The following is a 15,224-nucleotide window of genomic DNA, read 5'->3' as shown; positions in this document are numbered from 1 at the left end:
GTTAATCTTCATAATTTGACATATTAACTCATTCTCAGTATGTATGGAGATATAGATGCCAGCCTCGTTCTGGATTTAAAGGCGCCTCTACAGAGATATATGTATAGAGAGAGGAGAGACAGTCACATTTTGGTGTATCGAACCTAACTTACATAAAACTTAACAGTTATCACCCTTAAACAGCATGCTGACTTCAAAAGGTCACAATAGAAAACAGTCCCTTTCATGGAATTTAAACCCGAGGTAATGCGCATCCTCACGCTAGCAGCACAATATGTACAAGTACATTTTAGTTCTCGTCACCTTTAACTCCAAGAATGACCAACAAAGACATGAGTTCATTTTAATATTTTATTAATAAAACAAAGAAATCAAAGAAATATCATTTTCCTTTCTTCCTTGTACCAACATTTATAAAGTTAAAGCAATAAATTATGGGAAAACATTGTCTTTCTGACAAATAAATAATGAAAATGTCTGAGATTTAAACAGGACGAAACAGAACACATAATTTACACAGTCACAATAGCTAAGATCCCTTGTTATGTTTCTTGCTTAATTCTACAAAATATCAAAAACACCAACTTTCATTCACTTGTCTATCGAAGTTTTGGATATGGTTTAGGTCAAGATGAACGTCAACGTCACTGACCGTCAACCAGTTGTTACGATCACAGATTGTCCTTTTTGATTGCATAATACTTTAAGGGAACAAACATGATGTCTGATGGGTATGTAATCATCAATAAAAGCGCTTTTCTTTTGCGAAACAATGTAGAAATTAAGGCAGGGACTACTTTTAGTATGTAAAAAATAATATTAAAAAACAACTCGATCTTTTGTATCTATCCGCGAAAACAAATTGGTAAAAACAAGTGTCCCTATATTAGATGCTAATTAGATTTAAAACCTCCCTACAGGTCCAATGCACTAATCGAAACTTTAGGTAGATACAAATACGAGTAAAACGCACGAGTTTAGTCGTAAACCGTTAACCTTTTCACCACTATGGGCCATAATGGACTAATCCAGATCAATACATGGAAGAGTTTACTAAAGTTACAAAAGGATGAAAGGGTTAATCTGAATTTTTTGCTTAATATCAAATAGCATTTAACATGGCTGTCTGGGTAAACTGAGCTAGTCTTAATTCTGGAATAATATTTAGGATATTGTGCTCGGGTAAGCCACCAATATATGTATATATATATATATATATGTATACATGATGTCCAAATTATGGAAGCAGCAGATTTGACAGTAATATGTTTTACTCTAACCATAATCTATTAAAGAACCAAACCCAGGTATTTATCAACTCTTATACACTTGATCTTGTATAGCTTACAAACACTCTGTAATAAAGCTTATAACAACGTTGATTATTGAACTCATTAGTTGACCTTCACCTTCACCGAGGTAACTTTTCGGTGTTTTTTTTATCCATTCGGTAACTATTAGGTTTTTTTAACACATGAAAAATATGGCTTGATTGTAAAATTATAATGTGACTTAATAACCGGTGACGTACAACACGTCCGGTTTAATATCACTGTCAATGCACATGTAAACAAATAATAACTTTATTGTTTTACTTTTATAAAAAATATTCTAACCTACTTTCTTTTTTGTATTCAAGATTAAAAGAACATGTAAGATCTTATTAACCTTTTGTCAAGGCAGAGCATGGCAAGATATGTGACTTATGCTAGTCAAACGTCATCATTAATGTCTACCTATTGATATTCCAGGATTACTTATCTCGGAATGGTCTAAAAGCTAAAACTACCATTATCACAGAAGACATTGTCTCCATGTCCGTTACAGTACTAAACCCATAGGATATACACACAAAACATAACTTACTGGAATGGCAACGTCATCTTTAAACAAACAGTATGAAGGTACGCGCACAATTGCAAAAAATATACATTACTGTGGCAGCAATCTTCGTTGAGTTTGACACCTTTCTAGATTATATCAGGATGTATACAAAAAGCGCATTCTTAACAGAACTTTATAATGGCGCCGTCCTGATTTGAAGATGACCTTGAGATTACGATTATAAAGGTGAAATGTTACAAATAAATGTGATCACAAATAATAATATGGAATGATGTCTATTGCACATGTCACTGAATGTCTCTGGAACTTTGATCACACGCGATCAATCACCGCCTCGCCTTGGTTAGTCATTAATGGACACAAAAATCATCCTAGTTTCTGCTTCAAATCACAACCGTCTTTGGCATGTCATTTTCTTTTGCGCATGTTCACTCACTGAGCATGCGCAGACACGTTTGTATAGCTTTCGGTCCCTATGAAGGGAAGCCATATGTATCTTTGGGTGATACTTAGTTCTCTGTTAAAGAGACCACGTCTCAGTTTTTTGCTATTTTTCATAAATGAAAACACCTATTTCATCGATGAACTTTGACCTTTTTATCCGCATGGGATTTCTTTGAGCGGACACCGAAGCATCCGAAAAATAGTCCTGGCTTTTGAACTGTTCGTTCCCGGGTGAATATTTTTTCTCGATGTCTTCTGTCTGATGGAACAAGTTCGTTTCGCAGGTTTTTCAAATTTTCCGCTTTTGCTACGCTCGACATCACAACTTCCGGAACCTCAGCTTCCATAACATGAAAGAAATACTGCTCCGGTGGGCGCAGATTGATTTCTAGCTTGCGAACTGAGAGGCAGTTATCGATGTGATGCATGTAGTATCCTACAAAATAAATAAAGGTGGTTAATATGGCTGTTACAGTACGATATTTAACAGTTGAACTGCTATCAGCACGTTTACAAACTTGCCTTAAAATTAGACAGTTTTATTTAGCCAGAAAATCTTTATCTAATTTTTTTGTTATCAAAAGTCACCGCATTAAGGCGGCGCCTTAAATATTATTCCGCTTGAGGTTAGCGGTTCATTGTATCAATAACGGTAATGAAATATTTCCTATATTTGACAATATTATTAAACCCCCGCCTCCGTATAACGTAACCAACCGTGGGCGTGGTACAATAGTAGAGAATGTATAAGTGGATATCAAACTTATAAATCACAGAAATGATAAGCACGCTTACCTTTGTGTGAGTAGGGTTGAAGAAAGACGCTTCCGTTTTCTACTCTGTAGATGACAAAGAATCGTTCGTCTGGATTCTCTGGGTCGGGTTGCTTTGCGTACGCCTATAACAATAAAGAGTACAACATAAACTACTAGTAACACGCACATAGGGTTTCTATTGACAACCTCAGCGTTACTAAGTGTTTTGTTCACAACACACTAAACTTCAACCGACGACGACAAGACACGCAATGGTATTGATAGATATTGTTAATGTCCTAGATACATGTAGGTGTGATTTGTACAACATCTATAAGACATACACACTGTTTGTCAAACACATAGACTACGGCCCCCCTATGTCGAACATCAACACAATGAACACATTTCTGAGATATTCATGGTATTTGCGTGCGTATCGGATTGAAAATTAATTTGAAATTAAAAATCATAGGATTGATACTCTCGACTTCCATTTCACTAATAATGCTTGTTTTACTTTGGGTGTTTTGGATGGGTTCATATCTCAACAGCCTATATGGAGTGGAGACGTACCGAAATGGACAGTTTGCGATCCCCGTCCGCGTTGATGTACTTTGAGCTGTCTGATAGTGTCTGGAACACGGCTAGCTGTCTCTGTTCTGTGTCTTTGTAGAGTCGTTGTCTGAACACACCTATAACAAAACAACACAACCGTAAATAAGGGTAAGAAGTTCAAAGGTTAGTTAAAGGTCACTACTCAGTTCAAAGGTCACTACAACATAGTGCATTAGATGTATTTTTGAATTAAAACCAGACCATTATTGAACACATTTTATTTCATCATCTATCAGGTAAATATATAGGTACGTTATCGATTTTGAATTCTTTTGTCTTTGACTGCAGACTCCAGTGTTTTAAACGACATCAGTGTATATATAATACATGTCTACACTGTACCACGTCATCAATATCACCCACGCAAACTCATTGGAACCATCAGTCAATTAGCTTAAAGTTGGTAAACACTGCCGATTTTCTAATTAATTAATGACGAAGGTAACGATCAATTTAGTTTCGTGATGGCGTCAAAGTAAAGATGACATGACCAACAAAGACATCAACAGGGCAAGATAAACACGACTCGGAATCAAATATAGAATCCGGCGGAACCTAATTCCTATATATATGATAAGGACAAGCTAATCATGAATGCGAGATGATCTGCCTAACCTGATTAAAGCTGTTAGAGCGGCAGAGCTTGCAGTTGTCATCGATTGTCTTTCGTTAGCACAACAAGGCACCGACATACGCGATTAACTAGGCGGGGGGGGATATAATATATACGTGTATACGTCTACGGTAAATGTGCTTGAATGACGCCTCCGTAGTTGGATATGCAAGGTTGGTTGGTTGTACAGGGTCTATAACGTTCTATGAACATTTAAGTTCATTTAAAGGACGTGTGGATATACAAGGGACCATATATATTTTTTATCTAAGAATTGAAGTGAAAAACATTAATCCGGGTAAAGATATTCAATTTTCGTATCTATTGGATAGCGAAATTGTTGGACATATACGGTATGCAAAAAGTTCCCTATTGAACAATTTGGAACCTAATTAAGCGTTTGTTTACTGTACTTTAGTGGAAGTTTAACAAAGTGACCAATATAGACCATTGATTCTATAACAGTCCGAAAACATTTGATTTTTAATTACTAGGATAGAATACAACAAGTAAGCTATCTGTTACTGGCTACTTCTCCTATCCAGTTAAATAGATTTGACATACGAGCTTATTGTGACTATAGAACTTGTACAGGGGACTGACTATCAGAGCTGTAGCACGAAGTATTATCATCATGTCCATAGTAACTGAACTAGAGCACTTCAGATTCTCGAACTAATGCATCTTATAAAAGTAATGATAGCAGAAATTGATCTGATTTCATCTGATTTATTTTTAGATACTGAGATAATAACTGGATATTTTTCTGTGGAACTGCTAGTCACGGTGCAATCAGGTTTTCGGAAATTTGATGTATTTTTTTTCTAAATTAACAATTCTGGATTACATGTCGGACGATTGAGTGTAATTGGGTGTCTCGAGTGTAATTATCCTCGTGGGGAATATACTTACACAATGACTGTGTAATTGTAAAGTATCGAATATGTTCAGCAAAAATGTTAAACAATTCTCTATTGCCAAGGTAAGGTATAATGGTTACAGTAACACTCAACACATGTGTTGACACAACCTAACGGTGTTTAAAGTACATCCATATTACACTAGTATGTAGTGCTAACTATTATCAACCTAGACAGATAATTAAAACGAACTCTATGTAGGCTAATTGACAGATATGTAGAGTCATCCACATTTTAAAAAAATCTATGCACCTTAGGCTTAAGGTGTTGAATTATAGATATCCCATTGCCCCTAGTCTAATTGATCTATACCTAACGGCCGTAGAAATGTTGTTGTGTTTTTTGTGCACTCTATAACACTGGCAGAAGCGACGTCGTTCTTGAGGAATGACATGTTTTGACGGATGGTCAAGGTACATGTAATAGGACAATACAGTGATGTATAGAGGTCTGGGAAGATCCCCACAATAGGACCAGGTAATACTGTGAAACGGGACAGGTTAGTTATCGATCAGGTATAGTCTGCGTTACAGGTGCAAAAACTGTCCGTGTGTTCTTCTGACTGAAACAATTACCTTTCACCGTAAGGCTGACATCTGGTGCATAAATATAGAGTAGCAGCAAATTGTACGTGCACAAGAACGTGTATCCTATGACGTCAAATGGCACGAGCTAGCACTAAATAGATCTTGGACCAAAGTAATGAGTTTGTAGTACCAGGATTGTGAGACATTGATTAGAGTCTTCCCTGTGCGCCCACGTATACATGTACCATGCTAGCCGCTCTCTAGGAACGTGACGTCAAACGGATATGATTTAACGCTAACTAATTAAACTGAAATACTGGATATCAAACGGACATGCTTTAATGCTAAATAAGGAAACTGAAATATCGGAAATAACGTTTATGTCCTTCAGTTGCAACCTCTTTTGGTGCAGCTGTCTTCATTTGTTTAATGACATTCCTTGTCTATGGTCTTCACATCTTAATGTATTGATGTTGGGAATTTCACATCGTGGTAGGTCTTAACGGTAATTTAACTAAATGCAAGACGATTTGTATTGGCGTACAGACATATATGATGTTTTAAATATGAACTTACATGTCTGGCATGAAGATTCCGTATCGGCCAGGAAGAGCGTATCTCTTTCGAGACGGAGTGTGAAATAGTACTGGTCACTCGTCTGTATGGTCACTGTAGACGTCACGCCCTTCTCTACGGAACCTATAAACAGAATAGAACAATGCACTTAAATAATCACTACCAAATTGAATATGTTGATCAAATACATACTGAGGCTTCTGCGCACCCAGGAAAACTCCATCCCACATCATTTCCATTCATAAGTGCTTACTGATGTGTGTACAGTGATGTGCCAATTGTCACTATAAGGTTACTACATGTAGGAGAGAGAAAAAAATGTATTTATCTTTTGTCGCAGACAGACGCCGTGAGAAAATCATACTCTTTATTGCCAGTATATATACACAATGTACGGTGTACTTCATTTGTGTATTAATGGGCCGTTAAGCCTGCTGTGTTAATAGTGTTATTTGTTGATACACGACTTACTGCATAACGCCTTCTCATTTAGAGGGGTCACAAAATTGTTCCTGAATTTTGACATGTAAACACACATTGGTGGTATTATTTCCCGTGGAAGGGTTATTTGAAATTGATGATTTTTACTAACTCACCTGTTTTGGGGGAACTGTTTGTAATTTCATTTTCGGGCCCATTTCCTTCCTGTAAGAAAGAGAGAAAAGATAGGCACATTAATATGTGATAATCAAATAACCAGCGGACGGTCTACACTATGAGGTCTGGTGCTGGCTGCTGTGGTATAGTGTAATAACCATCAGTTTACTCAAAACCACTAATCAACACAAATGAGCAATTCTCTGTGTAAGAATAGAAATTCTTGTCCAAATATAGCAATCACAAAATTGGTTTTTATCTACATTCGTCGTAGCCAATAAAACCGCAAGACAGTTTGAAGAAGTATTGGAAACACTTTGTGTGTTAAAATATTCATGATCCGGTACCGTCTGTGAGCGTCGCTGTGTCAAAACAAATGCCTATCGAATTTAGTTTTACACACAAACAAATATTGGGAAACAATAAATTCCGTTGTTTGCGAAAGTTCTGAAATTCATTCGCCCCTGGGGGGGTCCTTCCCGGAGGTCTGTAAGGGATTCCAGCGTATTTGAGTTCCGCGTTGTGGAATTAGGTATAAAACTAGTGGAGTTTACGTGTGTATGGTCGGGTATTTTCCCCGAGAACAGTTAGTACCCTCATGAGGTTGTCCCAGACACTGCGTGTGTGCTTAACGGAAAATTCAGACAGTGTTGTTTTTGTCCTCAAATATGTCTCACAGTAAACTGCTGTCGTGACAGGAGATCATTGTACATGTGGGGAATTGGAATATCAGCTCTTTATTTAACAGACAAAATTACTGTTTTGTTTATTCTGTAATATTCACGTGAATTGTCAATATCATGTGAAACACCCCTCATTTGTAGCACTTTGCCCCCCACCTCGAGCACAAGATTGAAACAATTCAAGTAATGAAGCATACTGAAATACAGTATACAAACCGCAGACGCGGACGGTTTCCAACGTGTTCGCGGCTCATGTTAGCTCTTGTAATAACGTTTGTAACCTGACCGACGTCTCCTTTTTCAAAAGTTTAATTTCATTTATATTCAATTATGAAGGCTGGTATGACTTATCATATACGGTAAAATATCCCAAGGTTATTGTCAGTTCAGTTTGCTCGGCCCTAGTCTATACAACAGATGTATATTATTTCATAATCACAGACACAAGAGGTATGTTATCGGGACGATCGGTATGTTTAAATTACGTGCACATTGATGAGATGCCAGATTTATGAATGAAATATATTCCTTTTGTATCTGGTGCAATAAATTAAGTTTAAAGTCCACTTAAACCATTTAAAAATTTAGTATTATTTTTTAAACCTATTAATCTGCCGTGTAGCGGTGCGTAGCATTACAACCGGGAGTGGTGATTTATCTTCTGGTCAGTGCCTTGTACGGCGTACAGTGTGTCTATACTGTGGCTTAAATCGTCATGATCACGGAAACCATTTAAAAGATTCCTTTAATGAAATAATGTACAGGAATGCAGTGCAAGACATTAGGATTAGTTAAGTTTTATAATCACAACTAGATTTATGAATTAAACTTTACAAATTGTATATTGTGCATATGAGTTGTTTAAAATACGTCTCGAATGTTTTCCGCCCCGGCAATTGTCTGCGGGATTAGAATGTCTCTCACGCCCACATAGACTGTGCATTTATTTAAACATGGGACGGTTCGTTTAAATAGTTGTCTGTACACGTGAAAACGTTTAGATTTAACTTTATACACGCGTTTCCGAGCAAAGCACTTAAACACAAACTTCCGTTCGAGGTCGAGATCTTCAATGAACTTAATAAAAATAATAATTGACCCTGTCGTGAATAAATTTAACGCTGCACCTTCAATTTACGAAACGACGATGCACTGACGGCCTCTGCTCAATTGATAACACATCTTCCCCACTCTTTAATTAAAGGACATTTTCTCTGTTTAGCAAAAGCAAAAGGGCAGTTCCTGTCCCCTCAAGCCTCAAATTACTTAAAGGGGAACTCCTTCTTTTAACCATGCTACGCTGAGCATGGTGTTTAGTGTTAAAAAGTCAGTTGCCGTGACCGCCTGTTGGCTGCACCGGAAGTTAGAGTCGGAACCATCCCTTAATGAACGATATAATGCTTACCTGGCATTTTTCCTGGTGATATTATGTACTGCTGATCGCCTTATAGTTAGGATACACGAAAGTAATATATGTTTTCCTGGTGGAAGTGTACGTGTTATTTTCCATCGTTCAGAGATAAAAAAAAAAATCGATATTATTTGGTAAAAAATAAATAAAACATAAAAAAAAATCGAAGGGATTGGACACAAGTCTATAATAATTTTCTAGGCCCCGTGCTATTAAACGGGAATAAATAATTGTTTGTTGCAAAGATATACTCAAATTTTTATTTGTTTAGTTCCACAAAGTAACATACTAGCATTCCATTCGTTTATGTTTCAGTGATTTCTTGAAATACCTACCGAGATTTCGTGGAACAAGGTGAGGCTATACATATTTCACGAGACCCGATATATAACACTGTTAAATCTGTCTGTAGCCTTCATTATACCTTCGCCTTATCATCTAGGTCGTCTATAAATAGACATGACTTTACATTGTTGTGAGTTATTTCAGGTACACCGTGCCTAGCTACAGGTAACGTTTCATCACAGATATAAATAAACACAACTTGCAACGGTCGGCGTAAGTCTACATAGGGGCCGGTATGTACATGTCACTGTAGTTTCATCAGCAATATAGAACGAGGAACTGAAAACTTTCATTACGTAGTTTCTAATTTTATATCCTACCGTATGGTACTGTATGTGCTGGTGTATTCTGATCAAAACATTTGTGATCTTTTACGTACATGAATGATACATAAATAATACAATTGTTAAAAGGTTGACGGGATACAAATATAGCGAAACAAGCTTTGAAAAACCTATAAATCATTCACATGACCACGATATTTACATAAAGTTTCCTAATCTAGAGGGGTCAACTCCCTTTACTTTGAAACTCATAAGAGACGCTTATCACGAGACAACTCAATTAAGATAGGTGTAACATTAACAGTGTATTGTACGCCCCAGTGTGTTATCATAGGTGAAAACCTCACTCTTTAGAAAAAAGGCGTGACAAAAAAAGGAATTAAATTTTGCCCAGTTGTTGACAAATCCACAAATGTAACACAACTGATCAGTTCATGTCGACTATTTAATGGGGATTCATCCATTTCTAATCGCCTCAAAAATGTACAGTAGAAACGTTACCGTGGCTTGTAATAACAGTTAGTCACAAGCCGATCATTGTGTTTAGACATATGTCTTAAGGGTGTTTCATCACGAACTTTTTCAGAAAATGTCAACGGGGAGTTGCTTCAATAAACAAGATGGATGTTTACACTGTGAATCAATAATTGAAGAAATCAATTTAACGACTTAAAATCCCCATATATATTTACAGCTCTACTGGTTACGCCCATCCCAACAGTACTGAAATCGGTGACTAGAAATAGACATTTCACGTCAATATCTTCAAGGCGGAGGCAACTTTTACCCACGAGCACTATACATTTTGTACATGTAGGTGCATTGATAGTATTGTAAAATTACATTAATTATAATATTAATTGTTTTGTCTTTTCGAGGTCATATTATATCCAAAGATAAAAATGTTTGTTTATTTGGGGTTATACGTCCTCCAGACAGTAAAGGTCACACAAAGTCCGTTTTCAAAGATCATGGAGTCAATCAACGCCTAATAATAAATAAATTGCCATTCCAATAATAATCCGTTCTCAATATACCGACAGCGGGCAAGACAATAAGTAAAACCCTTAGTTCTATATTACATGAAACATGGTCTATATTTTTTTTATTATTTACTATAAAACTTAGTATCAATATTTTAACGAATCTCTCTCGAGAACGAGAACGGTAATATTTACTCAAGTAGTTATATGTATATCTTTAATTTATGGGATTAATGTTTAAATCTGTTAAATATATCCGAAATTACCAGAGCATTTTTTTTTGTGGCTGCGTTACATGGTATATATCTTATGTAAATATAGACGTATCGATAGCGTTAACTCCACTTACGATTGCCGAACTGAACAAAAATAATTTATAAGGACATGTATTTATAAAAATAGCCCTGAAGGCGTGATTTTCATGTTAGATATCACTAAATTAAGATAACTTATTGACGTTTTGTAAACGATACATGGTATACTTTTTAGATAAACACAGACGTTCTGATTTAACAGTGTATTAGACCTACCACCAATATTATAGAAATCATTGATCTACATATTAGTTTGAGTTTTTCTAAAGATTTAGTCCGTACTAGCTAGCCATTTCAGACATTAGACGAATCTATTTCGTACTAAATAAATAAAAATAGACGCAACTATGTATTACTGGCCCAGAAACGCCTCTTGTACAAACTACTTTAGACTAATAAAAATACCGATCCATTTCAATTTTTGCAGAAATTGGGTGTTACAAAAATGTACGTGGGTTTAAAAGTCAAGATGAGTTTGACCCATATTTACTTGTTTGACAGGATTGATGTCACCGTGTATACACTTGCTATTATGAACTGATTATATATCCCTTTTCAGTTGCTCTCAACATTTGCATAGAAAGAATTTTAACACTACTCCCTACCCACTTGGCCAATATTTGATCATATTTTCTCACAAGAGAAACTCACTAGAACACCTGTATGTTGGCATCTGGTCAACCGCAGGTATTCTCCTAGCCTAACTAACCGCATTTTTGTGGTTTCTCATTTCAACGAATCCGATTACAATCCCGACTTGTACGTTAAACTTCAAATCACTAGCGACAAGCTTAAACTATCAAACGGATTTTTGTTTTAAATACTGGATTTTGTAGAAGGGGTTCTACGACAGGCCGTGCTGTACTCATTAAACTTCCTAAACTCACTAATCACCCATACACGCTTTACCTGTCCAAATTCTACAGGTGTACTTGACAAAACTTTAAGTCTATCCTTATTAGTAAAAGCTAATTTAGCTTGATATCAGACAATATTAGTTTATTTCTGATCGCTTAAACAGGTGTCGATAAGGTCAGATATGTATAACCCTATCGACAGCTATACATATGTACCAAATGTTTATTAACGATCAGCTAAGATTAAGATTCCTGCATAAATTTGAATATTAATGAGCTCAATCTAATCGTAGTATTTGTCATAAAAGTACATCGTTGTATCTAAAGATGAAAACGTTCTCTGTTGTAAATTGTTTATCTTAGAGACGGGAGAGTTCGCCCGTTGCCAGGAAAGTCGACTGCGGGTGTTTTTGTCTACTTCATTACCACCACGAACCAATCAATATCGGAATGTACCACCGATATTGTTAGTACAATGCACAGGAAACAAGTGTTCAATTATTTACAATTATTATCGTTATTATCGGCAGGATATATGACACTTGGTAACTCTTATCGATACAGTGTATATATTATTCCATTGAATTTTAAAACGATGATAAAACATGTATGTCTCCCTTGTCTTCTATCCCATATTATTTATGTTTCAAACGGAAAACAGTTTTGATCGTGGGAGTGAAATCAAACGAAAGAAGACATTTGATATCAACAATTTCAAATGAACACGTCCCTGGCCCCTGTGTCTGTGACAGTAAAGCAAATTAGTAAATCTCATTATATAATACACATTCCTGGTCACGTTAGACGACTGATGGGCACGTTGCGGAAATTTCATCAGAATAATCTTGATGAACATGACGTTTCGTTGACTTATTCACGCTCACGTTGTTCAAGTATTTCCCGATTCATGCTACAGTACAATATTTGTCATAGTTGTGTTTTGAATATTTTTAGTTTTTAATTTCATCATTGATATCTCAGCATTTCCTGTGAAACTTTACATGACGATATGACGCGATGTCATTTAAGCATGTATATATGAACTGACAATTACTTTGCCATATAAGGACCCGTTTACTATCGTTTTATATACACACGCCATATAAAGCGGATGGCGAGGCGTGCATGTATGATATTGTACACATATATGTGCATCAAATAATGAATGGCGCGAGCGTTACGTCTATATAAGCACGCAACAAACATAAGGAATTACCGGTGGTATATATATTTCTTCCAAGACAATACATGAACGGTTATAAAATATATCATTGTTTTAAGACACCTATCTACAAACATACACATGTAATTAACAAGTAGATAATGTTGTAGTCGCACGTGATCTGCTAGACATGTTTTATCTCTCTATATGGCATATCTACCTAGGAATGTAACACAAAACGTTCCTATCTAACGATCGGACAGACCGGTATTGAAATATCAGGATGTGAATATTTACATAAAAAACTAAACAATGAAATATTATTGTACATTTGTTCTTCATATATATATATCAACAAGCTAAGGACATACCTCAAACACATTTAACGATAAAGGAATTTATTATGATTTCAGGGCCTCTAGTTAGATTCTCATTAAAATGCTATGATACCGGACCGTCGGAATACAAGGCGTTAAATGACCATAGCTGTTGATAGGACGTTAAACAATACTAAACCAAACCAAACTAAACTACATGTATTCAGTTAAAACAGTTTCGCTATATTTAGTGACCCGGCCCTCGTATTGAACGGTCGCATGGTCCTCTCTTCCTTACATAATCATTATATAAGAATGGGAGACAAATATCTTGCTATGGTTTTGTTGTGATAGCAATACACTGAAATGAATCACCATCAAATTCCACTTGATTTGTCATGTGTATACAGTAAATATTTCTTAACGTCATAATAGCGTGAAAGAAAAACAAGAAATATCAGTACAATCGATGATGTAATAAAGGTTTGTATTGTATGGAATCTGAGCACGCGATGGGAATATATACAGGCACCATTGTGACTAAGTAATATGTATCGGTTGAATCATATCATTGTTATTCCCAAGAAACCAGCTATCAACTTGGAACATATACAAGTACAAATCTAGACTAAATACTAGAACGCGTTATAAACATACAAGAGGGTAGACATTGTCTGGACCTAAGTCTGGCTAAAGCAAAACAATGTGCATGCAATTAAAATAATGTCTATTTCACGTGAAATAGACTTGGCAGTAGCCATTCCAGCAGGGTGTCGACATCACCTGCTGTGGCACAAACCGATGTTGGTTACCGGCAGGAAAAATCAATTAATGCTTCCAGGACTTTTTTTGGTGAAGTATGTCACCGAGTTCCAAAGCATAAATCTAGTGTGCTCATCCTTTTCTCTCTCACCAATGTGTTGTATCAGACATAATCAGACTTGGTTGTAGCTATATATACAAGACTATAGGTGAGAAATTTGATCAGTATTTGTACATTTGTACACGACGTTAAATAAAGATTTTTTATGCATAATGTCTGTCTTTCATTGTTGTACAGTATATAGTTATAGCAACGTTTGATCTGGAATTTGTAGGATTTTTCATCAGTACAGAATAAATAGGTGTTTTTACGTGTCACCACATATCGTATAAAATATCAGTCAGATTCTTCACACGACAGTTGTAGACAGATAGCTATCTGTATATGCGTGATTTAACGCAGACAGACAGACAGACAGACAGACAGACAGACATGCATGGATTTAAAACAACATATAAAACTTCGCATGTTTAAATAACAAAAGATATAAATTCACATCAAAATAATTTTAGAAATATTGAAATGACATCTTACCTTTATCTGTTTTCCGTGCCTGGACCCGTAGGGAGCAGTGCCTGCACATTTCTTCTCCCGTTTATCCTGGTCCTCTTTAATCTTGCCAAGGATAAAATCACTGAACTGATGGTTGTTGTTGTGGTTATTAGTATGGCAATGACTTTTTTTGATCAAGTTAACACTGCTGAGAATCATCTTGTCGAGTTATTAAAATTACTGAATACGATGTCGTGGTAGTGTTTAAATGTCTACAGTCAGTGGTGTACTGAACTGTTTGTGGTATGCCGGTAATTTAAAGCTCAGTCCTCGGACAACGTGGGTGTAGTGTAGCGTAACGTTATCGTTCTATGTTACGTCTGAACACAAGCTAAGTAGCCTATACTATGAATGATTATCAGGCTTTCGTCCACCTAGGGAATATATGACGTAGCTCTATATTTAACGACCAATCACAGCCATGCGCTGTCAGGAGTGTGGGAAATCCCCCATCAGCGTTGACATGAATAATATACGCACTTCACTCCTACAACAGATGGCAGCTATATCGCGATGTGTAGGACAACGTGTATCCTTTAGGGTTCAGACAGCCTTACATGGAAACAGGAAAGAACCTGTACACAAATGAAAACAAAAC

At 36.2% G+C, this 15,224-nt stretch overlaps 1 protein-coding gene across 1 annotated transcript; it reads right to left on the bottom strand.

Moving 5' to 3' along the window:
- Positions 1-341: 341 nt before the first annotated feature.
- Positions 342-14,989, bottom strand: LOC110462482. The gene is made up of 6 exons (XM_021516446.1): positions 14,609-14,989; positions 6,895-6,943; positions 6,299-6,421; positions 3,621-3,739; positions 3,085-3,187; positions 342-2,725 (listed from the first exon to the last, which is right to left on the bottom strand). Exons 1-6 carry the CDS (start codon positions 14,783-14,785, stop codon positions 2,421-2,423), a joined length of 876 nt encoding a protein of 291 aa, XP_021372121.1. The 5' UTR covers positions 14,786-14,989; the 3' UTR covers positions 342-2,420.
- Positions 14,990-15,224: the final 235 nt, after the last annotated feature.

Source organism: Mizuhopecten yessoensis, unplaced genomic scaffold, assembly GCF_002113885.1.
Source record: "Mizuhopecten yessoensis strain PY_sf001 unplaced genomic scaffold, ASM211388v2 scaffold10797, whole genome shotgun sequence".
NCBI classification, from domain to species: domain Eukaryota; kingdom Metazoa; phylum Mollusca; class Bivalvia; order Pectinida; family Pectinidae; genus Mizuhopecten; species Mizuhopecten yessoensis.
This window is presented reverse-complemented; position numbering and strand designations above follow the sequence as displayed.

Coding starts and splice junctions, on each gene's coding strand:
- LOC110462482 (XM_021516446.1), bottom strand. CDS start 14,785: ATGATTCTCAGCAGTGTTAACTTGATCAAAAAAAGTCATTGCCATACT. Junction 6,944..14,608: donor GGCACGGAAAACAGATAAAG/GTAAGATGTCAT, acceptor TCTTTCTTACAG/GAAGGAAATGGGCCCGAAAA. Junction 2,726..3,084: donor TCAACCCTACTCACACAAAG/GTAAGCGTGCTT, acceptor TTTATTTTGTAG/GATACTACATGCATCACATC.